We start from the raw sequence: 27,910 nt of genomic DNA, 5'->3' as shown, positions 1-27,910 counted from the left end.
TTTTTAGTGAAGTAGTCCCACTGTTTGCCCCATTTAGATTTGTTTTAATATGCATACATTTTAGACAGTGATGATTATGGATAACATAATCGAATTAGCATTCTAAAGGTCTGGGACAGTACGTACTTGCTGCTTCACACAGATGACATTTGTACTACTTTACAGCAACTTGCTTCTGAAACAAGAAATGACCACGTAAAAACACATCCTCGCACAATACATTACACTCAGGAGTTTTGCTGCGTCAGCCCTGTTTGGTTGACAATTCCAAAGACCATTTACTGGTGTTGGGATTTACTCCTACTTTATGCTTCTGTTAAATTCCCCTTTTTTTAAACACTTAACATTGTTTTGTCCACTTCATACTTTCTCTTTACAATGCTTGAATCCATTCTGCATAGACACAGACAGAGCACTGTAGCCGCTACCCTGCTAACATTGCTGTGCAGACACACTGTTAGTCCCGAAAACTATTAAAATAATATACCAACATCTGTGTCCACTTGCAAACAATAGTGCAACGACCCAAAATCTAATAAACAAAATATAACAAAACCAAAAATGTCATAACTGATCGATAATGTAACAAAATGCTGAGCCCAAAACGTAATACATATTTTCCGATAATGTATCAACGTACTGTATTACACTATGGGTCAGTTAACACAGTATTGAGCTAGTGAAATATGTTTGTCCTAATAGTGAAATAGTTGTATCACATTAAAGAGTGAATAAATCAATTATGGATTCAAGGCTAATTGCAAGGCTAAGTGTTGTAAAAATCATTTGTTTCATAGTTATAATGTAATTCAAGGCTCAAATTGTTACATACACAAATGCTGCTACTCTAGGCCTCATAGCACTTTGTCCAAATATTCTAGTTAGCAGACCACGTAGCCCAAGATACAGTAGTTTGAGGTTTTCAGTTGGAGAGGAAAGCGTAGTGAGGAGAAGTGACAGGCAAAAAAAAAATCCCTCAGTTCACTTCTGCTGTTATGGCATTTTTTGTGACATGGGGAGGACATGTGTAGGTTACTCATTATAATTCATGTTATGAGCGATTTTTCACAATTTTTGCACATCAGCTTTACAGTTGCATCACACATGTTCTAATTACCTTTTGTGAACATACAAGTCCCTCAAATGGAGGTCCAATCAACTGGGCCAGTGTGCTATTTAAGTTAAGTTTATATGTGACTATTAGCATTGCAGAACCGTTCTATTAGCTGCTCGACTTCTGACAAAGACCCAAACCCCACCCCAAATCAACCTCACGGACACTTCTACATTTGAGATCTGAACTCGACCTGAAACCCAAAGCTTCTGTACATCTTATAAAAATCTAAATGTGCACATACACACACTGTGAAAACAGGCTTTGTCAGCTGAATCGATCGAATTTTGAACAGCTGTTAAGAGTGTTTGACAGACGGACAGACAGCCCCGGCACTGACCTGTGTGTGTGTGTGTGTGTGTGTGTGTGTGTGTGTGTGTGTGTGTGTGTGTGTGTGTGTGTGTATGTGTCCAGTTCACAAATGCATTAGTATAATAGGTCACCGCTCAAAGTCATTTCTCTGACTCTCAACTTATCCCACTGAACACTGATGTGGACAGAGCAGGCCGACAGGAGGCACAGTGCAGATGGAGATGACGATAGCAAGCTGTCCATGTGTACAATGCTCCTTTGAATTACAATGAGTCAGTCCAGTACTTTGTACAATTTGTATTAATTCACATTTAGCTTTTAAACACTACACTGCTTGGTTGGCATTTGTAATTTTTCTGTAATGTAATATTACAGATTCAAAGCTGGCATGATGCATACAATTCTTAGTAAATAGAAAATATTTCAGCTCAGGACAGCAGCTTCATTCAACATATACTATTCCAGACTTGCTAGGACAAAAGTTAATATATTCGGTCAGATAAAGGCTAGTATGAAGCAGCTATAGGAAGTAATAGCCCATATATAACCGTGCAAGCTACAATACACCCTGCAGCTTGTGGGCATCCAAGCTAGAGAGCCTTTTTCAGCCTGTGCCCACTCAACTTCCCCCTCAATAGTCTGGCAAATGGATTGAAACACTGGTCCAGCCTGGAAACATGGCTAGATTAACCCCAAGGGGACTCTGGGGCATACACCCTGTGGGGGGACCCAATACTGTCCTCGCTCATTGCTCCCACTGTCTGTCTATGTATTCAGTCAACGTTTAAAGGGATAGTTCAGTCATTTTGAAATGGGGTTGTATGAGGTACTTATGCCTAGTTAGTCAGATACCTTTCATTTTTGCACTTTTGTCAAGTGTAGTTCGGTCATGTATTAGGCTACTACACCAACTTGTGCCGGTGCACTGCAGCGTATCAGTCAGTTAAAAAATCCTACATTTTGTGTACAATTCAACAAATAGTTATTTTTTAGGCAAACATTTATATAGGTGGCAAAATAAAAGCTGTTTTTCGGCCGGATTTTTTCAGTGCACACACATTACGGACAGGGAGCGGACTGTGAGTAGATTTTTTGTTGATTTGGACAAAAAGTGTTTTGGATTATGCCTTTAACAAAGGAGATCTCATTTCCTCTCACCATCTTTGTTTGGATAAGGAAAATGACTGGTTATCTGTTTGTAAGTTTGTATTATTATTGTGTATTATTTGTTTTGGGATTTGTTTTCAGAAATAATTAAAATTCCAAATTGTCAGACTCAGGCTACTGTTCTTTATTTCAAGAAATCCTGGAAGAGTCGTTTTACCACATGGATTACTAAACATTTTCCGCTCTGCATTATAAAAAGTATTTTTAAACAAGTTGTATTCCAAGTTGTGTCGTTGTCTCTTTCTGAACAAGATGGCAGCCCGCCAGCTCACTGGATATTGCAACTTGGGAACCTTTTTATCATTCAGTTTATGAAACATCTGTTGGTTGTCTTTAAGGTTTCTGAAAATACATTAGGAACAAGGATAGGCTACAGTAACCGTGTTTAACCCTCTTCTGGGTTTTTCAACCATTGCTGGTTAGGCTATGTTAAAGAATCTGATGGCTACCTCTGTGACTGGCATGCATTGCTAGAACATGGGAGCCCAGAACTGGTTAATTGATGCTATTTCTAACCATGTAGAATAGATACAATGTGTTCTCTCATGCCAAATGAAACGACGCAATCATCCCTATAATTTGCCACGCTATATTCCAGTAAAACCGACAATACCTGAACGCAACACGTGCATCTAAATGCTCTGTATCAGCTTTGTTCAAACCTGGCCACTCATCGATAGGCTAATCATTTGTTTCCCTGTACTAGATGTTGTCGTCAGGTCTGAGAATAACCGCGGTTGAGAGACGGCCCCTTAATCATGATGTTCCTGGAACGCAGCACCGCATAGCCCGCAACTGTGGGACAGGTTTCCATCGGGCCGATCGAGCTCGGATATATACATGGTTCTGTTTCACATTTTTCGTGTAATGTTCAGGTAGGTTATAAGGACCATTACAGTCTATTTGTCCGCTATCCCTCGTCTAATATTCCTTGCAGCGTAGGCTACCGCTCAGCCTCCCCCCTAACAGCATCCACCGCTGCTGCGCAACCAAAACATCCCAGCCTGACCCGCTTACTAACAGTCCAACCTCGTTTATCACCGGTAAAAACCAGGCTTTCAACGGACACAATCGTAGATACGGTCACATTTCAGCAGCGCATTTACAATAGGTAGTTTTATAATAATAAGACGGTGGAGCGCCGGTTTACTTACGTCTCTGTGGAAAAGCCATGATGGTGCTGATGAGGAGGGTCGACATGACTGGCATCAGCACTGTGTGTGTGTGTGTGTGTGTGTGTGTGTGTGTGTGTGTGTGTGTGTGTTTACCTCCCCCCTTTTGACATACAACCAGAAGAGGAGGGGGAGAGGACAGGAGGAGAACGCAGCTCACATGACTTATTTTTCTACTTACCGAATCTTTGTTTTTTTTCCTATACTTTATTGTAGGAGCAAAATTAGGTTATCATCTTAAAATGTTATCGTTCATATTTACAGCATCCTACGATATAGTTTTAGTGCAAAAATGATAATGAGCAAAAAGAAGAAAACTATATACACATAAACACATAGACTAAACTGTATAGAAATATATACACAAGCATTTACATACATATAAACATAGGCACATATAAGCCTATAAAGAAAATAATAAAATATATAAATTGAATAGTTGAATGAACCTTTGTTTTAAGGAGACATTCAGAAGATAAATGTAAATAAAAGCTACAGCTAAGAGATAGGTTTGATGGTTACAGATGATCCATCAATCAGAAGCTGAGTATCTAATGAATGATCAGCTCTCTAGAAGTCACCCAGATGTGTAAACAATTCCACATTTCAGTTATTGACTAAAATCATTCATTAGTTAAAATTATTTCAGATAGGCTGGACTATATATAGCTGCATGGAATTACCCAGCATTCTATAATTATAGTATATTATCCTTCATATCTATAAGCATGGTCTCATCTCCTGTCCCCATCTCCTTTGTTTGCCACATAGACAAAAACTTTTCAATCTGATTCCTCCATCTCAACTGGAATTTTCAAAAAAAAATATATACATTCCATTTGGAGCAATTTTGTTTTCTAAAACTGCATTCTTTGTATCTCCTCTGTGAAAAGGAGATAGGAACTGGGCTCATATGTTAATTCCCCTGCAGCCTTTATCTTTTTTAAAATTCTGATACAGACAGCGTTTAGCCTATACTGAAAGACACATTTAATTATATTAAGAATGCAGCGTGATACAAGGTCAAAGCTTACTTACTTATTGTTGTAGCCTATACAATTGACAATCAGTTGTACAGACAGTGCCATCTATAGGAATGGATATGTATGGGTTGTTTGGATATGAGGGATCTGTTTTGTGATGCTGTGATAACTAGTGTTATTGGATGGACATTTAATGACATTTTATTTCGTTGCAAAAGTTGTTTACAAATTTACTCAGAGTACATTGTAACTTGCTTCATTTTTTTACTTAAATAATTTTTTTCAAACAAGTTCTTTAACTTCAGCTTGAGAGAAAGTTACTGATAATTTACTCAACTCGGTCCTTCACGCGTACATTAAATTTGAAACTGATCCAATACTTAATCAAATGTAGACCCAGTTTTACTTAAAGAGGACCTATGATGCTTTTTGACTTTTATGACCTATAAACGTTGTTATGATGATTCATAGTCATGCTTAACCATACTAAATTATCAAATAATGACTTACATGCATTTCGACGTATTCCCTGCTGACCGTCTGGGGTGTCTGTGCAGAGCACTAAACACTATTCTAGCCAGTCGAGAAGTCACGTCTTCAAAGCGGTCTACCCTTTCATAATTTGTGACGTCGCATAAAAATTTGTGACGTGACCACGCGGATGTTTCCATGTATGGTAATGCTGTCACTTCCCTGTTCGCGTCTGCCTCGCGCCCTTATTTATTTATTTATTTATTTATTATTCTTTCGGACAATTCCACACAATACACAATTTTCCGGAAGGAAGGTAACCAATCACAACGGAGTGGGGTTTGCAGGAGGGGGGAGGGTAGCGGAGATGGCCGATGCACAGGCGGAGGGAGCGGAGATTGCCGAAGCACACACACTCAAGTGTTGACAGGACGTGCTGGATCGCCAAAATAAGAGAAAGAGCTTCCCGAAAATCTACATAGTTTTTTGTGATGTGATTCGTGTCAGGTTGCTCTATAGCAGTGTAAAACAAGAAATTAAGACCAGAAAAGTAGTATAATAGGTCCTCTTTAAGGGATTCCTGAGAACTGTTAGACTCGTGGTATTTAAGCTAAACTAAAACAGTATGATCAATTCATGCCACCGTTATGAAAAAAATATTAATTTTACACTTTTTTTTTTTTCAATTACACTTTTTTCTGTTCCTGTAAATGAGCATAAATGACTGGGTAAATGCAGTGTATTCTGAGTACAGCCATGTCAGGGCTGATTAAATCCAGGCTTCTCAATACTGTCAACCTCCAGAAGAAAATGAATTGGCTAATTGGGCACCATGAAGGAAGAAGCTTAGGAACGTGGAACAGGTGACAGTGTCATTTTATTACAGCAGGAAAAAGAAAAAAACACACATTGCTGAGAAGTTATCACACATGTACTGTCAAGATGTCATTCCTTTAAAAAAAAAATTGTTAATAAAAATAACTATTGAATTCCTATTGGTCCGTGGGGGTGTAACTCACAAAAACAGTTCAGTGATCATAAAACCATCTCAGACACAGAGGCACACCTTGATATGCTGTCCAGGGATTAAGGTGTGCCTAAAACCTCTCTCTCTGATTTGAAGATCTGACAAACAGAAAATGTTCCTGTCAGTGTGTATGTGTGTGTGTGTGTGTGTGTGTGTGTGTGTGTGTGTGTGTGTGTGTGTGCGTGCGCATGCTCATAGCTTTGTGCGTGTGTGTGTGTGTGTGACCTTCAACACGTACTGTCATTGTTCCATTCCGTGTGCCTGAATGTCTGTGACTGTATCTCTTGTTTGATTACATCTGTATGTGCGTATTGTGGTGCCTTGTCGTGTGTGTGCATGATTCTTATCCGTGTGTATGTGGGTGTCACTTGAGATGTCCTTAGATTGAGTACTTGTGTCATTGTGGTGCATAATAAACGAGCAGCTGTGTCTGCATGGGTCCTGGACATAGTCATTATCTAAGCTACTGTCTAAGCTAGAACCTTGTGTGCTGTCAGGGCAGCGCTAAGCAGCAGGCCGCTGATACTAACACTCCACGGGGCTCCACACGTGATCGATGTGTTTTCACCTAACAAAGCTTCCTGGTCCGCAGGCAGGGTACACAGGTACCTGGACATACAGCCCCGCTGCACCATCGTCGCCGATCTGAATGTAGCTACAGAAGAAAGGACCAGACAAAGAAGGAGAACGCTTTAGAAATAGAATGACTTCAGGAGCAGTTCAACATATTTAAATCTCTTGCTTAACCAGTTGAAGGTTAGGTTGTTTAGTTTTTTTGACTGGCTACCAGTGTTTGAGCTAAGCTAACCTGGATGAATGACCTCTGCCCATTTGTACAACTGTAAGGGGCATGTTGACCTGTCGGACATAGGTGTTAAGTAACTACATCTAGAAAAAATTCTAGATAAAAATGTAAACATTGTGTATGAAAAGTGTCCATCAAGTTGATGATCCATCAAGTTTGCTGTTTTGACCTCTAGACCTTATGTCACATGTCTGGGGGGGGGGGGGGGGGGGGGCGCTCGTGGTGTAGTAGTTAGAACGCTCCCATAGAGGCTCAGTCCTCGTCGCAGCAGACCCGGGTTAGAATCCGGCCCGTGGTGTTTCTCTGCATGTCATTCCCATCTCTGCCCCATTTCATCTCTGTCTCTCTGCACTGTCATTAAGCACTTAAAAATGAAAAAAAATAATATGATATATATTATTATATATATAATAAAAAAATATGCAGGAACTCACTTGTGCCGTCGAAGCAGCTGTTCTCGTTTCCATCACAGTTCACAGAGGATGTGCAGTTTCCCGCCAGGGCGTCAACTGAGCTTGAACACGCAGGACAAATCTTCCCATTCTGTTGAGTATTGGGAACTGAACACAAGGCAAGGAAATAGAATGGTAAGACAGTCTTTAAAGCATGTATGAATGAATCTTTAACAGCAATCCTCAAGCTGAACTCACTTGACTGAATTATTATCACTGGCACACTCAGTAGCTAGCAATTAGCATTGGCGCTGTCCCCACTGGTGACTGAACAATTGGTCAAATAGTATGATTATTTTCTCACTAAACAAGTAGCTTTGATGGAGTCTTCTAAAGAGAAACGTGAGAAGAAAAACACCGGAGAGTGTAAGATGTTGCTGCCCTTTTATATTTCAGTTTTTGAGTGTTTACTAAAAGCAGTGGAAAACAACAAGTCTGGGTCCGTTCAAGCCCCAAAGCATTTACTGATACCAAAAAGGTAGACAAGACACTTATTTGTAAATTCATTTGTTTTGTTTTTTTATTATTGGAGTCAGGCTAACTGTTTTCAGTCTTCATGCTAACCTAGGCTAACCTCTTCCTGACGCCAACTTCGTACTTAACACACAAACATGAAAGTAGTATCAATCAAATAAAGAAAGAAATGTATTTCCCTACTCAACACTCACTACCTTAAAAACAAATAGTGAGAATTCAGATTTGACATGTGCAAAAGGCTTTACTGAGGGTAACAGACTGCTTTATGTTCCTATATAAAAGTAGTCGTGAATCTTACCGGCCAGGACCTGGAAGTTGCAATTGTCGGTAACGCAGCAAATCTGAGTGTGGGCTTCTCTGGTGAAACCTCGGTTCACAGAAAATTCCGTCTCAATGGTCGCAGGAGTGAGGCAGGCCGACAGTGAAGAACAGTCCCTTTCCACCGTCGTAACACTAAGGGATGTACCTGTCTGCCTCACTAGCAGCAAGGAAGGAAAGGAATGGGTTAAATAATTCCATCATGTTGCCTATAACATTAATATTGAGGATGATTTAAAAGCATTGTATATGCTGGCACCAACCTATTGTGCCAGTTCTGCAGGCATTACTCGCAGTAGGACAAAGGACTGAGGTGGTGTTGGTACATGATGAGTCGGTACACACGTGGCAGCGAAGCGACTCAGCTGAAATTTGAAAGAAATAACAATCATAATTTACAGTATTCTATTATGTTACCTTACACACAGTGCACAAGAAGGAGGTCAGAGCACCAAAATAACATGTAGAACATTTGGGGCTTAATTTGGCTTTCTCTCTATCACTCATACTGTAGAGTGCCACATAGTCAAACAGTTCAAATGATGACTCTCTCCACCAAAATCAATCAAATCAAAAACATTTTATGTTTATTCATTCATTCCTTGAATGTATCAGGCGCATGACATGAAGGTACAAGGAGTTTGAGCTGGTTTTCTTCATGTGTAGCTACAATATATACTTCAACACTTTACATTGTCCACTGAGGATTGCCAAACCGTTTTATCTTACATTACATTTGCTGTGTGTAATTTAGCATTGGATCGATCCATACCCCAGGAATTTAACTGACCCATCTAATGGAATACAGTTCACAACATGCTATTGGCCATTGGTGAAGTTGAACAGCCAAAACAGTTCACATTAGCAATATGACCATCAATCATAAAAAAAAAAATTGGCCAACCCATTCCGAATTTTTTCCTGGTCAACAAAAACACCCAGATATAATAATAACAATAGCAATAATAATATACATAAACAGATAACCAAAAAAATATGAATATTTGGCATAAATTAATATTTTAAGTATTTTGAATAAATACAGAACAATGTAACAGTGCGTTTCTGTATCGGTGCATACGTTTGCATGTAAGTAGCAGACCTGTCTGATGCTGAGAGAAAGTAAGTTACCTGTGTTGAGGAGAGCGCAGGTTAGACAGACAATCAACAGCAGCTTCATGTTGGATGTAGGTGGTGGCTGTTTGGCGTATGGATGCAGAATCACTGCAGTACTTATATAGGCCTACGGTTCTCTCCTCTATGACAGGTGGACAAGACATTCCCTGAAAGGTCAAGAAGCAAAAAAATATCCTTATCGTTTCTTTCTTATCCACCAGGAAGTCAGAATGGTATATTCCCTTGGTGACAGGTTAACTCTGATGCTGACGTGAACTCAGTCAGCTGTGGAACCAGTCTAACTGCTGTTTATCTGATCATTAAGGTTTCTACTACTCTTCTGTCTCTCGGGCCGATGAGCTATAGCCATTCTACATGTTAGTGAAGAGGCAGCCAGTGCTACTGTAGTCGTCTAGAAATGAGGTTTCTCTGAAAGAAAGTCAATGGACAAGCAAGGTGTTCCTTAACAACCTATATTTTTCTGCTCTTCTTCTTGATTTCCGTATTATTAGTTCCATAACCTTTGAGAACAAGTGCACAATATATGAGATTTAGAGATCAACTGATGGACCTGTCTGAAGCAGATAGGATCTTGCAGCAGGGATGCCGTGCCTGTGGTGTGCACATACCCATCACGCTTTTGGCTTTTATCTATTGATGGAGGTTCATATCCTCATAGTAAATGAGTTTCAGTCAGGATTCCTTGATAAGCTTTTTGTCTCAATGTTTTCAAACAGTGCAGGGGGTTTAAGGTCACATTCATAATTGTTCTGGTACAGATGCTTACTAATTCCAGACTGACTCGGCACAGACATGTATTGCTTGGGTGTACCTGGTTAGCACACACTGCTTGTGGCTACAAAGCAGTAGGCTAAGCAAGGTAGTGCAGTTGTAATTCCCACCTAATCTTCCAAAGTAATTCCTACTTCAAATTGGATTTAGGATTAGGATCGCCTCTAGAAGCATCCTAATCAGATGTCAATACTCAATTGGGTCCTTTCAATTTGAAGCATCAATGGATTCCCCAAGCTACTCATCTGGTCCTGAACGTTGAAATGATCAAGAACACTGATGTAAACATTTTACAATTATTATACATTTGAGTTTATACAATTGTACTCACTCATCTTCAATTATCCGGGCTTTTCCGAGCCACATTAACAAGCTCTGTCTGGGGGATCCCAAATTGTTCCCAGGCCAGTGTGGAGATGCTTCCCAGGGCCTCCTCCCAGCTTTATGTTCCTGGTACACCTCTGTAGAGAGGGGTCCAGGGGGAAACCTATACCAGATGCCCGATCCACTTTAACAGGCTACTTTCAACACAAAAGAGCAGCTGCTCTAGTCTCTCATGGATGATTGAGCTCCTCACTATAAGGGAGATGCCAGCGACCCTCCAGAAAGAAACCTATCTAGGCTGCTTGTACCTGAGATCTAGTTATTTCGGTCATTACCCAGCCCACATGTCCGTAGGTCTGTCCAGAGTCTCCTACCACCCAATGACCCAACTCAGCACCAGAAGGTTCACAGCTCTACCCCGCTCTTCACCCAAGTGTCCAAAACATGCTGCCTCAGATCGACGATACAATCACAAAATCGATCTTCGGTCTAGGGTGCTCTAGTACCACGTACACTTCTGAGCATCCTTATGTCTGAACATGCCATGACTAGCACAGAAGTCTTCATAACATACACCCACTCAGTTTTAGTTCAGGGGGTCAGTTCCTCCCAATCACACCCCTCCAGAAGTCTCCATCACCCGGGCAGGGTCTCACTTCCTCATCCTTGATGATCCATGTAGTGTTTTTTTGAACCAGTCTGTCCCATCAACTGAGACCATTTAGCCATGGGAGACCCTACCAGGTGCATCGGGTTCCAGACAATGCAGCCCTCAAGTTCATAGGGACACACAAGCCAGACAAATGTAGGGCAGATCAACCAAACATGAGCATTGTGTGTCACAAATGCATTTGACACTTCTTGGCTTGCACAGAGTCAAAGGCAGAGTAAAAGTTTAAGTTCAAGTCCTTTTAACTGAAAATAAAAGACTGAGAAAATTACATTTGAAAGCAATAAACGCACTGAGGTGGAACAAAGACTGGCAGTGAACAAATGACGCTAACTCACATTATATACAGTATATAGACAAGCTGATGGGGGATGAAGTGGGGGATGAGTGAGAGAGAAGGAGACCAGGAAGATATGTAAGTGTTTTCAAATAAAACAGGAAACACAACAAACCAAGATTAACGGGCTACATGCTTGTTTTTCTCCCATGTAGAGTGTTATATCTGAGGACAACTGATGCAGTGTCTGAGATGCCATACAACATTTTGACGAAATTTAGACTGTCAGATTTGTTTGCCTACACTACATTCTGTGACGTTGACCATCAGGGTAGCCAGTCTGTTGTTTAACTAAAGGAGGAAACACTGGAGAGTCTAGATGAGCAGATCACGCAAGATATGAATGAGTCAAAAGTTGAAATCACATTAATCATCTTGAACAAAAAAACAGTAGGAGACCTGGAGACAGAGTACAAACATACGTAACAGTATCCCTTATCAAGAGAGTCAATGATAATGATAAGCCACAGCTGTGATGCAGCCAGCTGGTGAAACTGCATTCCATTCTGACATTCTGTCAAACCATCCACATTCACATTTCTTACAAGTAAATATTTCCAATACTTTAAACATCAAAAGGAGAGTTGGGTGCTGAGGGAATTGAACTTACTTTCATTTCAGGCTGTGTGTTAGTTGTTTCAATTAAAAGGTGGCGTCAGCGATTCGGGAGAACGCTTGTTGTCGAAATATTTTTTTGGTCAAAATCCGTGAATATTAACTCACAATCTGCAACCTGTCTGTACTGTCCGTGAGCTGTACTAGCATGAAGTCTGAGAATCCAAAGTTTTACTGGAAAAAGCTTAAGGAAAAAATCTAAATCCGCTAATATTGTCCAATTTCTACTGAATACGTCCATGATCACTTTAAAAGATTACCTGACAGGGATACCCTTTTTATTAATGAGTTCCAAGAAGATAAATGTGACAGACATACTGTATTTGACAGTGGTGTTTTAAATGCTTGTTTTACTTGACAAGAAATTAAGAAGGCTTTTAAAATGTTCTGGAAAAGCAGCAGGATTAGATTATGTTGAAAAAAATATATTAAAAGCACTGCACACATTTTTTTTCCTTATATAAAAAAAGTCCCAGCACTAGCTATGCAGTCCACTCTGCAAAGGCCACACCCATGGGCCAGGGCCAGAAAGGAGCACACTACTCTCTATCAGCCCTGAGCACACCATCTCTCAATCAGCTTCTTACCCTATAACATGCAGTCCACACAGGTTGGTTCACCAGTGCCAAGCCACTCTCTCCCCCTAAACCTAGCGTGCATGAAGACAAACGTGACCGCACCCTTATTCTTATCCACGCTGGTATTTGTTTATTTATGTATTTGCAGCTCTTACCGATGTATTTGCAACGGTAGCGTCACTGTGTCTCATTCCACACCCCCACCCACTGGTCATCTGACAGTGACCGCCTTGCTGCCTGTATCATCATCCTCTCAGCACAATATTGAAAAGAGATCCCTGTGATCTTGTACAGTCCTTGTATGTCTTTTTTGTTTGAAGGCACACTATGTAACATTTGAATGAAAAAAATCATTTTCACACCAAAATAATCCCTCTCAGTGATCACTTCTATGTAAAATATTGATCTCCAAGCAACAAGAAAAAAAATTTAACACAAAAAAAAATAGAATGACGGAGGCCTGAAAACCTTCTTTCAATCAACATTGAGATCAGCAGCATTGCACTGAAGACCCTGCTACCCTTCTCGACTTCATAATTGTGCCAAGGCAGTTTTTTCTGCCATGACTGCCACTAAGAAAATACTTAGAAACAGACTGGATGTGAGGAATACCAAATGTGTCTCTCATTGATGCATGATGCTCTTGTGGCTGCCAAGTAATCCCTTTTTTGTTTGTTTGATCATTTCCTGGAATTTGTTTTGCATTGTTTTGGATTCATATCTGTTTCTTGTGGAAACCCAGGAAGAACAGCTTATCTTGTGCACAGCCACATATATAGTAATAACAATCGAAAAAACTGGTTGCGTTCACATTCAAACAGTTTTGTTCATCTTGGTCTGGTATTTCATGTTCCTATATTTATAAAGCTCAGTCTCTAATCTTATATGTTTAGAAATGATTTGCTGAAGTTGATATTGTAGTTCTGAAAGTGAATGACTGTTGAAATGGTCTCTTCTTGTCATACAATAAGCTGTTGTTGTCGTCAACTTTTGGTGAGTCAAAAGCATAGATAGTAGCCTATATAAAAGGCGAAAACACTGCGTTACAGTTGAAATGGGCTGGTATTTCATACATTTGCTATTACTGCCACCTGCTGGTCAGTGACTGTAAGTAGCTGTTGAATCATCGGGCAGTAAGTATGAGGAAAACCAAGGTCATGATCTTTCAAATACGCCCCAGGTGTCAGGAGAAAAAACACCAATATAATGTACCAAAAAATAATTATATCATTGAACATAGCACGAGTTATACCGTAGGTATGAAAAGGCACTAAAAGAAAAAACTTGAAGCGCTCTAAATGCAATTAAGAGAAAATGTCATAATTTCCAAATTCCAATAAAATTGTGACTTAAAATATATGATAGTGTCTTCCAGCCCGTCGTGCTGTACGGTAGTGAAGTATGGGGTCCACTCAGTCATCAGAGCTATACACGTTGAGACAAACAAATATATTTTACAAGTACACAGAAACACACCAAAACATTTTCTTTCATTTTGCAAAAAGTCCTACCTCGTTTATTAGACCAGAAAAACAAGGTAGGAAAGACTCTAGAGTTAAGTTGTGTGAATAATTGTTTTGGAGGGATTACAGGTATTGTTTGGAAGGGAAAGAGAGATGTATGTAACCATATCATTTAAAAAAGATTTGTCTTTCAATTTAACCGCATGGGCAAGTCTGACAATTTCTTAATGCTAATTGTCAATTAATTTGTTAGAGAATTAAAGTTATCTTTATATAATTGTGTTTTTTCAGAGCTAATAATGCCTGGAATTCGCTGGAAGTTCTTTAAAACTTCTGGAATGCAAGCTCCTTTAAAATTTGCATAATTTTTTTCAATAATGATTTTAAAACCTGATATTTCAGAGGACTCCCCTATGGATCTCCATTACCTTCTCTTGTTGTGCTCCCCGGAATTATTTTGGCTTCCATGACGCCCCTCCCTGGCACACAGACAGTTATGCAGGTTGTTTTTCAGACCGTGGGGAAAGTTATGTAAAAGACACGTTGTGATCGACCGATCACGCACGCACACGTACGCCCCCTTGTTTACTATCTTCCATACAGTCCAAAGAAGAATTCCTGGAATCCCATTCGCTGACTGCTGCCCACCGCGTTCTCCTATTGGCTGAGGCCGTCTCTTAAGTGGCTGTCATGAGCTCCAGCTGCAGACTGTATCCCTCTACATCTGCCTGTGCTACTCCACTGAACTAGTATCGCTACTGACTCCTGAACTCCTTTTCGCCATATTCCACCGCATACGTTCTTGTCTTTTGTTTTGTAAATTGATTTTTGGTCAGTTAAAATGAAGTTTGTCCGCTCTCTGATGAAGACTGCAGCGCTGGCCAACGTGCCTAAACACATCGACCATTTCGCCAAGTTCTCGCCTTCTCCTTTGTCGATGAAGCAGTTCTTGGATTTCGGTGAGTTGTATTTTGTAGCCATATTTATCCTTTTTATTTTAGTTTTTCATATGTAGGTCTAGGCTAAAGGTATGGCAGTCTGACTTATGGTAGAGCAGGGAAGCGTATTTATTTATTTAATTCAAGCCTCCCTTGTAATAGGCTATGACTAATAGTTCACTTAACAGGTACATCTAAAAGGCAACTTTCACCTGCAACCTGCAGCCTGGTTTATAAAGGTGCACTTTGTTATGCTTGGCTACTTGAGTTAGTGGTGCTCATTATGGGTAGCCTAAGCTTTAAACTGTGGCATACGATTAATTAAGTTGTACTAGTTTAATAGTTATATAATTTTGACATGTTGATGGGACGGTGTTGCTGTGTTTTTGAGTCAAGAGGAAGATACAAATTAGAAACCAAAGGTCCACCTCCCATCACATACTTTTGCAAAGTCTGTCTTCTTTTATATTGGTCCATGCCTGTAAAAAAAAAAAAAAATCCCCTCAGTAATTACAGTATTAAATGAGGTCACTCTTTAACCTTGATCCACTAACATGTCCTTGTAAGGCTCTCCAACACATCCCGCAGATTTTTATCAGTGAATAGAGTTAGCTGTTGAGGATAAAAATGTTCTACAAAACAACCCCCTTTTCCCCTTTTAACTGCAATTCCCATAGCTGTATATCAAACTGAGACACTTTTCAATTTGCTGATTGAGACCTTGATTGTAGTCATTTAATTTTTTGTTTGGGAATTCTTCTCGTAACCTTTTCCATTCTGTTGTATTGTCCAAGGTACCACCAATGCCTGTGAACGCACCTCGTTTGGTTTCCTGCGTCAGGAGCTTCCTGTCCGTCTGTCTAACATCATGAAGGAGATCAACCTGCTACCAGACAGACTGCTGGGCACGCCCTCCGTACACCTGGTCCAGAGCTGGTAAGCTGCGTTTCTGTGCTATATACTGCAGCTGAACATAAGAATAATCTAGTTCGCATGTAGTAGGCACACAATTGGGACATGTAGTAGGCACACAATTGGGACATACTTTTACTTATTTATTTCATCATAACATTGCGCCTTGATCTTGCCTCTTGCATATATATATCCCTCTCGTCCCTGGTTGTTTTCATACGGAGAGCTCCGTCGATGTGGCGTCACTTCCGGTGCACACTGGATTGTGGGTCAGAATCGGCCAAATAGCATGCTGATTTCAACACCCAAACATTTTTTCCACCGGATGTAGTAGGCATCCAGGTAATCAGTGATTCTGGAGAACGCTTGTTGTCAAAATCCTTTATATTTTTTTTCAAAATCAGTGAATATCTCCACAATCGGTGAATATGACAAAGTAATTTTGGCAACAAGCATTCTCAAAATGCACTGTCTCCACCTTTTTAAAGGTGCCCTCATGTTTTGTTTTGGTCTACTGTGCTGAGTACAATATGTCCTCAAAACACGCACTAAGTCACATTCAAAGTAAAGGATTATTCCTCTCTGAGATGGTCCTGTTTTCTCTCCTAGCACAGCCTCCCACACTCCGCTGTTTGAGAGCAGACAGTTATGTGACCCTTCACACGTTTGAAACACTACCAAAAACTTTCTTTCCGAGTTGTGCCCTCGTTTCAAAGAGTTGCAAAGATTAATATGAATAGCAGGCTGACAATGTGGGCACGGGATATTATCAGAGATTACATTACAGAGCAGTAGGGAGGGAGGGAGGGAGGGGGACTGAACTTTGTCCCAGTTCCTCCACTTCGCCCTACCTTCCTCCTTCTGCCCGCGTGTTGTTGCAGCTGAAGTGGACAGCGTGTTCAAAACAACAGCCTGACTAACCGCTCATTGACACACTCATAAACACAGTCACACTTCCAAGTGTCATCTGAAACAATGCACCAAGTATGAAAGATACTGAAAGATTGACCTTTGACCTCATTGTCAGTGACTTGCCACATCAACTCACAGTATATAACTTGCTACTTGTTTAAACAACATCAACATACTGTATATACAGTGGTTTTCTTTGCACTTGTTTTGGCCAGATTGCGTCTGTGTTTTGCAATCTCCTGACAGCACGCTGCAATTCTTTTCTCCAGGAACTTTCTAGGAATTTCTCAAAGAAAATGTTTTTTTCACCTTGGTGGTTAGGTTTGTTCCTCCTCTTCTTTTTTGGGGGAAAACATAACTACAGTAGTAATATAGATTTTTAAAGGTGCACTTGGTAACTTTGGGTGTGTCGGAGAAGTGAACATTTTCTAAGGTATATTCTCATAAGTGAATAAACCAACTTTCCACACAGGAAAATTGGATCTCTGGAACATTGTTTAAAGATAGAAAACGACCAGAAAAAGTTACTTTTTCACTGTTATTGTTTACAGCAGCAGGGCCCACAGTTTTGTCCACAAACAAATCTAACATTTGATTCCATGTGCCTCAAAATTAATTACTTTTCAATAGCTTTCTCTATACTTAGAATAATATGGAGAGAAAATATTTTTTGTAAACTAACTGCAGGCTCTGCAAATGGAAAAAAAAATCCCCCTCCCTTGAAACTGTATAGTGCACCTTTAATGTCATGGAAAATACTAGATGAGATTAGTAGGCTAAAGGGCACTAGGATGGAAATGTGTGTATTTATGGAACCCTTATGATGAAGTGTGTGGTATCCCTCTCTGAATCAGATGACCCTCAGGTCTGCTGACATGGCCCATCATCAAACAGGGAACTGATACAACGCAAACTCTATTTAACCTGGAGGATTCTTCCTTTTAAGAACACACCAAATACATTACACAGTCAAATATTCATTGTATATTTCTTTACACAATATCATCTTTTTATTTCACCTCATCAAAGGGTGCATCTCCATGTCATTAATACAAACCAGCAAATCCTTAGTGGACTCAAATCTGAACCTCCACACATTGACATCAACATAGAGATGGTTGTGATGTTTAGAATACAAAATATATATTGAGAATTGCCATTTACTTGGATGAAAAATGCTATTTCATAGGAGACTATGAAACATTGGCAAGAAATACCAACATATTCCAATAGAACCAATACTAATATTTAAGATGTTGGTAAGGAGATAAGTGTATGTCTTTGTTTGACCACCTTCTGGATGTTTGGAAAACGTACCAAGTCACATTCAAAGTAACCGATTTTGCTTTGAACATAGTAACACAAGTGCATGTGACTCTCCTTCTCTCTGAGATGGTCATGTTTTCAGTCCTAGCACAGCCTCCCACACTCCGCTGTTTCAGAGCAGACAGTTGTGTGACCCTTCACACGTTTGAAACACTACCAAAAACTTTCTTTCCGAGTTGTGACCTCATTTCAAAGAAGTTGCAAAGATTGCAGGCTGACAATGTGGGCACTGGGCACGGGATATTATCAGAGATTACATTACAGAGCAGGAGTGAGGGAGGGAGGGGGACTGAACTTTGTCCCAGTTGTTTGACCACCTTCTAGATGTTTGGAGGATCAGCAGGTGTATCATCAGCTCTGTGACTTGAATGTAATGGTAAATGATAGGCACAAACTCAGGCTAAATGTGTTAAGATTACATTATTTATAAAGCACAAACTTGAGATGGAGCCACAAAGTGTATGGGTTACACTGAAGTGTTGTGACTGCTGTAATATGGTAAACTCTGTCAATTTAGAGAGAATGAGCAGCATACTGTTTGGCACATGCACGGGAGAACACATGTGATTTAAAGAGCGAATCTGTACTAACTGAACATCAGTGTATCTAATAAGAAACTGCAGCTCATCTCAGTCACATGCAAACTATATGAGTGGACTGATGGATGGCTGTGTGTACCTTCTCCTCCTCGCTCTCTCTGTTTGTCTGGCTCGCCCAGTGAAATTTACAGAGTGTGTGCGTGTGCGTGTGCGCGTGCGCGCGCGTGTGTGTGTGCAATTAAGAATAGAAACTCACATATGAGAATCGAGTGTAAACAAAATGTGCTTAAGGCCACAAGGTTTAACCAACAATAAAAATCTAACAATACAATATATAAGAAGGAAATAAGTAAGAGAGTACAAACATTATTACACAATCACTGGAGTATATTAGATATTTAATATGTACAAATATTGAAATCAGAAAAGTGTTATCTATGAATATAGCATCATATCAATAATACTAAAACAGCGCTGTAATAATAAGTGATGTGTGTGTGTTCTCTCAGGTACAGCCAGAGCCTGATGGAGATCCTGGACTTTCTGGACAAGAACCCGGACGACCACAGAGTCCTGCAGACGTGAGTGTAACACATCTGAAAGAGACCAATCAAAGAAGAGCAGAACAGAACAGGTGTGCTCAGGATAGCGATACTTTCACCTCCTTCTAACCCCCCCCTCTCCCTCTCCCTCTCCCTCCCTCCTTCTCCCCAGCTTTGCGGAGGTGTTGGAGTCCATAAGGAACCGTCACAATGACGTGGTGCCCACCATGGCCCAGGGAGTCACCGAGTACAAAGACGCCTACGGACAGCAGGACGCCGTCACCGACCACAACATCCAGTACTTCCTGGACCGCTTCTACACCAGCCGCATCTCCATACGCATGCTCATCAACCAGCACAGTGAGCGGACACACACACGCACAGACACAGACACACACACACACACACACACACACACAAACACACACACACACACTACATTTTTAGGCACTCAGTCAGATTAGAAATATATATATACTGTATATGGTCATAAACTGTTTGTAGTCTAACACAATACTACTATAACTACCAGGGGTAGTTGAGTGAGTTATTAGCAGCAGCAGTAGGAGTAATAACAGATTTCTTCTCTCTATACAGCTCTGGTGTTCGACGGCAGTACAAACCCCGCCCACCCCTTCTCCATTGGCTGCATTGACTCCAGGTGTGAGGTGACAGAGGTCGTACGAGGTAAGGAGACATTTGGAGAGAGAGAGAGGCACATATGTAGAATAGTTTGGTTATTCTGAAGGATGGATTGATCAACTAGGTGTTCTCTAGAGCCCATTTGCTCTTCTTATCCAAACATGGAATGTGATCCTCCCACTATCTGTTGAGCCTTTCTTTAATTCATTTAAGGAGCACGGAGAATGGAAAATGTCAGAAGCGTTCAAAACTCCACAAACGCTTGTAGCACAGAATTTGTCAAACCTTTTCAGCTAGTGGCTCAGGGAATAGTGCAGTTTGGAAATGGTATGCCTTGAAGATGAAGTGCATCCAGAAAGTATTCATCAAGGCGTCATTTTCTCATTGCCATTACTGCCATTATTTTCATAGTCTAATGTAGGTAGATAACTGGGACAGCTAGCTGGCGGTGCTGCTAGCTCAGTTTGGGCCTGTTCCAGTGTTTTGAACAGAGTCAACACACTGACTGTAGCAGCCGTAATGTTGACACTGATAGCCTGGTGTTCGTCACATCTGTTTATCTTTATGTCCGTTTTATCTGGTGCACACAGGTCACGTAATGTTTGCTGTGTTCTCTGTCTAGATGCCTATGAGAGTGCCAAGATGCTGTGTGAGCAGTATTACATGGGAGCACCGGAGCTGGAGCTGAGGGAGATGAATGGTGAGACACAAAAAAACACCGCCACTGGGGGGAATTTTACCCGTGTCACTTTGTTCTAATCAAATATTGAAGCCCACTTACTCTTTCACTTTTCCTAAAATTGTGTTGTGTTGCACTCCTTAAGGTTTTTTGTAGATGAAATATATCGTGATTTAAAAACACAGGCATTTATACCTCTAAACGTCACACCGGGTACATTTTTACCCGTACACAAGTTGCTAGGCAATGGCATTGTTTTGAGTGTGTGAACTGACAACTATGTACAGTCATTCAGGAAGAAAAAAATTCTGACTCATACTGAAGGCTGATAAAAGTGATAAGTGTTCTTAAAGATACTTTGATTGTAAAACAAGAGGACCTAAAACCCAGGTTAAAGAAACTTATTTTATGACTTGTATTACACCAGAAAAGTTGTGGCCAGGTGCACAGCTACATTTTTACCCGTTGGCATTTCTAATTATATATTTTAGTAAATAGCGAAACCTGGCTGTTCTAGTGTAATATTGTCTTGTCGGTTTAGAGCGTTGACACTCATTTTTCATTTGTTCCCTTCCTTAGCCAACGACTTCAAAGAGCCCATCCATATCTCTTACATCCCATCTCACCTGTACCACATGCTCTTTGAACTCTTTAAGGTAATTAATAACAGTGCATCGTCTGCAGACAGAGATAATTGAAACATATACAAACTATATACAATAGTATAGAAGCCTCCTTGATAAGGTTAAAGGTTTGTAGACTATACTGAACCTCCTTCAAATGTACATATAAACCTGAATCTGTGATATTTTGGTCCCAATAGCTCACACAGTTCACTGTTTTCTTTGTGTAGAACGCCATGAGAGCAACCATCGAGGAGCACGAGGCCAGCAGGACCCTACCTCCCATAGAAGTCATGGTCGCTCTGGGTGGAGAGGACCTGACAGTCAAGGTGAGACGCTTCTTTGACAAATACAGAAATTACAACTATTTAATCATCACATCTTCAGTCAACGTGAATGCAACGGCCCAGAATCCGTTGGTGACATTAACTTGATATTAGACGTGGTGTCAGCGATTCAGGAGAACGCTTGTTGTCAAAATCACTCTCTGTCAAATTCAGTGAATGTCTCCTCACAATCCGCTACCTGTTTGCACTGTGTGTGCGCGTTGTGAACAAAAATCCAGTGTTAAAAAACAGCCTAGGCTCTGTGAACGAGTATGTAAACAAAGAGTATGTAAACAAATGACCCCCCCCCCCCCCCCCCCCCTCCGTAGCAACATGCTGTTTACAGAGCATAGGCTGTGTGGGTTAACACTGAATTTCTGTTTGTGCACACACAGTACATACAGGTAGTGGATCATGAGGAGATATTCAATGACTTTGACAAAAAAAAAGCGTTCTCCAAAAGTGATTACTCCACTTTAAACTGAGCTTTCTAGCATGTCACAAGTTGACATAACAAAAGAGGTTCTATCTGAATGCCCCTAAAATAGAAAACAAGGTTGGCTAATCTAAAACCTTCTTTAATCCAAAACTAATCCTCCCTGTACTAAAGCCTGACTATTTAAAAAAAGAGCTATGTAGAAGAAAAGAGTGAAGGAATGCTTACTGTTTGTTCCCATTCGGAAATGTGGCCTTTTCACCCTTTGCCCAGTTGTTCTAGTTCCCCCGTCTCACCTCGGTTCAGCTGCTTAACTAGTTAACATAAAGCTCTGATAATCATTAACGAGTCATCATCCGCCCAGATACACGACCCTTTCATTGACGTCATTGCAGCAGCGCCCTCTGTATTTAGACCTGATGGACTTGGTGTAATATTATTTGATAGCTGCTACCTTTGCTCTCCAATGCCTGCCAACTGAATAGGGTTATTACGAATGAAGTTACACAACCCACACACACACACACACACACACACACACACACACACACACACACACACACACACACACACACACACACACACGTCTCCCAGGTCATCCTGCCAATGTTTTATGATACCGTGGTTACATAATTGAAGGTGTTCTCACCAAACTGAGACATCCACCTCTTCATAAAGATTAAAGACATTGCTCATGGCTGCTGATGTTAATCTCTCCTACACATCTCTTTCTCCCCCCCCCCCCCACCCCCAGATGAGTGACAGAGGTGGTGGTGTCCCCTTCAGGAAGACAGAGCGTCTGTTCAGCTACATGTACTCCACTGCTCCTAGTCCCAACATGGGAGACAAGCACAGAGCCCCACTGGTGAGCAACGGAGACACACACAAATATTCAAACACAATCTGTACGTTTACATGACGTTAGAGAATATCGATTTATTGTGTTATTTTACGACGGAAATCGAACTATTAAAATGCATGTAAACATGTTAGTCGGACTGATGATGTACTAAATGGATTTTCTTCTGTGCATGTAAACTTACTCCATATTAATACACGAGATGAGCTAATATGTGTGTGTGTGTGTGTGTGTGTGTGTGTATGTGCAGGCAGGGTTTGGCTATGGTCTGCCCATCTCTCGGCTCTATGCTCGCTACTTCCAGGGAGACATCCATCTCTACTCTATGGAGGGTTACGGCACTGAAGCAGTCATACACCTGAAGGTAACATTTACACATATACACACACACACACATGCAACAACTAGTACTAGATATATGATGGCTGGGTTTAGTAATAAAATCAGGGTTTCATTCTTAAAGGCAAGACACTGCAGGCAAAAAAATTTAGTTTTTTGTCTATTTTGCTTCCATTTGGAAAACAAACCCAATATCTACATTAATGTCTGTCATGTGCCTCTCTAGGCCTTGTCTACGGACTCTGTGGAGAGGCTGCCAGTTTTCAACAAGACGGCTCTGCGCCACTACAAGCTGAGTTTGGAGGCAGACGATTGGTGCGTTCCCTCCAAGGAGCCGCTGGACCTGGCCATATACCGCGCCGCCAAGTGATGTCAAACATGACTCCTGATACAAAGACTTGTAAAGGCTGATAGTAAAATGCCTTTTTAAAGGTTAGGGGCCTTGCTGGTGGGGCCCTCGTGGGACCAGAAGTATTAGCTCCCGGAGGTGGACGGGAGAAGTGGTCAAGCCGAGCGCTGTCTTCCTAAAATGGTCTCAGAACTTCCTTGATTGGAGCGAGCTTCCTCTTCCTGTTATCTCCTCCTGCTTTCTTTACATGTGTTCTATAGAAGGAGAAGAACAAAGGGTGACTGATTCTGAATGGAATGCTATTCAGTGGTAGAAATACAACATTCTCTTGAACAATTATGGGATTGTGATTGGGGGGTAAAAAAACTGTTCTTCAAAAGTGGTCTTATATGAATTGATGAGAGCAAAACAGTTGACAAAGTGCTAGTAAAGCCAGGTCTGACAGTGTTCTGATACAAACAATCCATTGTGAGAAGACGCGGCAGAGAATTTTTTTCTACAGCTGCTTGAGCTAAACGTTAGCTTCACAGATAAGCTAACCCCAAATACAACGACATCCAGGTGCCTAATGTTAACAGTGGTCAAGATTGAAACAAAGATATAAATGACTTAATAGTTCAACTTTTAACAGCTGTTACGCAGTCAGCTGTCTTGTCATTTACACTCAAAAAGAACAAACGGCTCGCTAGCTGTATGTACTTTGCCAAGTCTAGAACAAAGAACAGCGCATTTCACCCAGGTGTTAGTAAGCTAGTTTGCTAAGGATTTGCTTTCACCGTAGCTTCTTAGCCATTCAGGAGGTTTTTTTTCTCTTGAGAGCGTGTGAACATTGACTGAGATGTGCCTTTTTGCCCTTTTGCTACAAGAAACTCTCCCCCTCTTGAATTGCGGTTTTGTGGCCTGATTTAGGAACACACATATGTTCTGCTGCTCCGTTACTGATAAAGAACAAGGATTAAGGACGGTTTGGTTAGCCATTATTAGCACAGCCTGTAACACATCCATTCTATGGACGAGTTGTCCATTAATTAGCTTTTGGTACAGGTGTGGAACTCTGACTTTGTTTGAAAATGGTACATGCGTGATATATACTGTATATTATGATTTACTGTGTGTTCACTGTGTTATGTCCTTTGATAGGTCTGTATTACATTGTGTATTTGAAGTGAACATTTCATATTGGAGGACTTCTATTTTTATAAAGAAATTATTGGAAAATAAACAGTCCTGAAATGAATTTGACGTATGACCTCATTACTATTATTATTGGTTTATATAATGTGTGTGTGTGTGTGTGTGTGTGTGTGTTTGTGTGTGTGTGTGTGTGTGTGTGTGTGTGTGTGTTTGTGTCACATTGGCCTTGAACTTTGCATGGGGAAGCAATAGACCTGAACTTGGTCTAATCAGACACAGTAATATAACACACTGATGGAAAGATGTGCAATAACGTGTGTGTTTTTGAGTATTAACCTGAAGTAGCTCACAACAGTACCAGGCTCAATGCATCTTCGTGGCTATGGTGACATGTCTCTATCCAGTAAATAACACATTTCTCTTTAGACTCTTTACATTTGAAATGGTTTGAAGCCTATTCAGCCTATTCAACGTTTCCTATTTGCAAAGGTCAGTCCAAATGCCCAACTATACAAACTAGAGTACGTGATGTGTTGAGTGTACGAGTCGGCAGCAAAGTGCCAATGCCCTCAGTGTGATATAACTGTTGACTGTACACACCGACACACACAAAGATACACAAAGACACTACTTTGTGTATTTAACCAAGGCTGGTTTATGTCGGTCTAGGTTGGACCTGTTATTATGTAATGAATAACAGAAGCCAAAACCTGTAACCTGTCTATTACATCAGGACCGTTGTCGTCAATGTTTTTTTTCTTTCAACAAGCAAAAGCTCAAGAAACTCCTTTTTACATGAATCATTGTTAAGGTTTAGATAGACTCTAACATTCAGCTCAAACCGCAGACTTTACATTGTTTCAATCACGCCTTGATTATTCATGACTTTTCCTCATTTTAAAAGAAAAGCATATAGACAGAATGTTTTGCCTCTTAGTGACCCTAAGGTAAGAGAAATGCACCTGTTGGGTAACATGTTGTTGCACATAGACAAGAATATATTTGGTGGTACATACAGCAGTTCAGATAATGTAGTATGGTCATTTCAGTGTTGTGTTACCCTCATATGTGCAGCATCATTTTTGGTGAAGTGAAGAGTTCCTATTCTACAAAAGAGAAAATAATTTGGAAAAAAAAGAACATAGAGAAAAATATGTTTAAAGAAAGAAAAATGTAAACACAATAATAAATAATAATGCTATTAAAATACTAACTTGTGTTTATATTTGTCTGTTCAAATGGTTGTGATTTTCACATACAATACAGCATTGGGGTCTGTGAGGAAATAAATAAGAGGGTTGTATAATGAAGTGGCATGCATGACCCTTTGTCTTCCTCTACTGTGTTAGATTAACAGCTGAACGTTGGACCATGCAGTGAACTGTTGATGATGATTCAGCTGCTTTAACAATGTGAAAGGCTGAAGCAAAAAAAAAACCCAATAACATCCATTGGAAAAGGTTACTCCAGACCTTATTTGATTTTGATGTATAGTCAATACCAGTCAAATTGATCAACACCGTAAAATTGGATATTGTCTTAAGGTGAGACACTGGAGGTGAATTGGGTACATTTCTAAGATATCATGAAACTTTGCCATTAAAAAAAATTACTTTTTTGTAGTGCCAATTTTTCTGAAATGTTTTAATAAACATGAAAATTTGGCAATATTTTACTCATTATGTGTAGATTTGCATCTCTAGATGTTGAATAAAGCTAGAGTAAAAATCTTCATTTCATTTTGACAACAAAGTGTCCATAGTTTTTTCAGAAAAGATTTGGGATTCAGCCTTTTTTATTATTATTTTATAAATCAAAAAATACTATGTACAGGTCTTAAAAATACATTTTGAGAACCAAATGTATCATTAATAAAACTATTTACAACACATGAACAATTCATTCTGTAATAACCTTCAGAATAGTGCTAAGAATGATAATGGAAAATGCTTTAGAAGTTGAGAATCTTGGTTCAGTGTATTGAAAAAAATGAATGTTTAGATAATGGCCGTGAAAGATGGTTGTATAGGAGGAACATGCAGACACAAACAGACAAGGTTTAGTCAAATAAACACCTTAATGTACATTTTTAACCTTTAAATTGTACAAGTATGAAAGACGACATGTTAGGGAAGCAAAATAGATAAAAAATCAGAAAATTGACCCATGCTCGAGAAACACTATTTTTCTGTCTGCAGTGTCTCACCTTAATCATGCTCTCTTTTCAGTCCTATAGTTATTTGCTGAGCAGCGACCTCATGTGGTAAGGTTTACAAATTACAACTAGTACATGGGTATTATTAGTTCACACCTTTTACATAACTGCATCGATGAAAATTGTATCCATTAAAATGCTTTTCAAGTGACAAAAAAAGCGAAAGAAATGACCTTGTAACCACCAATAATAATTGACTCTCTTTCTCTCGCTCTTATTGAACTATTGTGGTGGGCCGTCAACAACAAAATAATAAATATATTTTTTAGTTTAAAATTAGATTAATTTGTGTTTAAATGTGTCTGAATTTACTAAAAAATGTCAGTACGTTACAATAATAATTAAAACATTTTTTGGAGTATGGTTATTTTTTGTGAGGCTGGGCTGGATTTCCCAGGCATATGTCATCTAAACGCATCACAGCTATGTGGAGCAGTGGGACCTGCAGTATAAGTATTGCTAGCCTTTCATTGAAACATTGTCTCCTATTGGATAATAACTTTGACTGACGTGTCTCATCATCCAATCAGATTTTAATGTGTAGTGACAGCCCACCCCCAAGGCTCAGCAAAATTTCACCGCTAGCCCCCCGTGATGTCATCAGCGAAGTTTGAACGTTCGGCGGGCTATTAGCATTTTTAGTGAATTAATATGGCCATCGCCTTCACACAACCTACTAATCCTGTTGCCGAGCTAGCGTGGCTATTTAAAGGTGATCGTTTAACATAGTTTAGATATAGTTGACAGGAATACTACCCCTAAGCTGGATGGGCTGACAACGTTTTTTTGCGGCACTTCACTACGATGCTATGACTGGCTAACAGCTAGCACCGAGCGGAACAAGTTACCGGTATGTTGCTGGCGTGTCTGCTTTTTAAACCTGTGAAGGAACATGGCACATCACGGAAGTGATGGGTGAGTGTTACTTTTGGCTGTGTCTATCTGT

At 40.2% G+C, this 27,910-nt stretch overlaps 2 protein-coding genes across 2 annotated transcripts; one reads left to right on the top strand and one right to left on the bottom strand.

The window, feature by feature from the left end:
• Positions 1 to 6,474: 6,474 nt before the first annotated feature.
• LOC307262998 (uncharacterized protein) lies at positions 6,475 to 9,478 on the bottom strand (the record flags this gene model as incomplete). Its single annotated transcript, XM_080044017.1, has 5 exons — positions 6,475 to 6,901; positions 7,486 to 7,611; positions 8,279 to 8,458; positions 8,562 to 8,663; positions 9,430 to 9,478. The coding sequence occupies 5 exons, from the start codon at positions 9,476 to 9,478 to the stop codon at positions 6,717 to 6,719; spliced, it is 642 nt and encodes a 213-aa protein (XP_079900143.1). The 3' UTR covers positions 6,475 to 6,716.
• A 5,464-nt stretch (positions 9,479 to 14,942) lies between these two features.
• On the top strand, positions 14,943 to 23,766 carry LOC307262407 (pyruvate dehydrogenase (acetyl-transferring) kinase isozyme 2, mitochondrial-like). The gene is made up of 11 exons (XM_080043275.1): positions 14,943 to 15,152; positions 15,926 to 16,067; positions 19,330 to 19,401; positions 19,535 to 19,722; positions 19,960 to 20,049; positions 20,627 to 20,704; positions 21,263 to 21,339; positions 21,537 to 21,635; positions 22,823 to 22,933; positions 23,178 to 23,291; positions 23,493 to 23,766. The coding sequence occupies exons 1-11, from the start codon at positions 15,035 to 15,037 to the stop codon at positions 23,634 to 23,636; spliced, it is 1,233 nt and encodes a 410-aa protein (XP_079899401.1). The 5' UTR covers positions 14,943 to 15,034; the 3' UTR covers positions 23,637 to 23,766.
• Positions 23,767 to 27,910: the final 4,144 nt, after the last annotated feature.

The sequence above is a fragment of the Ammodytes marinus genome, assembly GCF_949987685.1.
Source record: "Ammodytes marinus genome assembly, chromosome: 16".
In the NCBI taxonomy this organism is placed as follows: Eukaryota; Metazoa; Chordata; class Actinopteri; order Uranoscopiformes; family Ammodytidae; genus Ammodytes; species Ammodytes marinus.
Note: the sequence above shows the minus strand (reverse complement) of the source record. Positions and strands in the feature narration are given on the sequence as shown.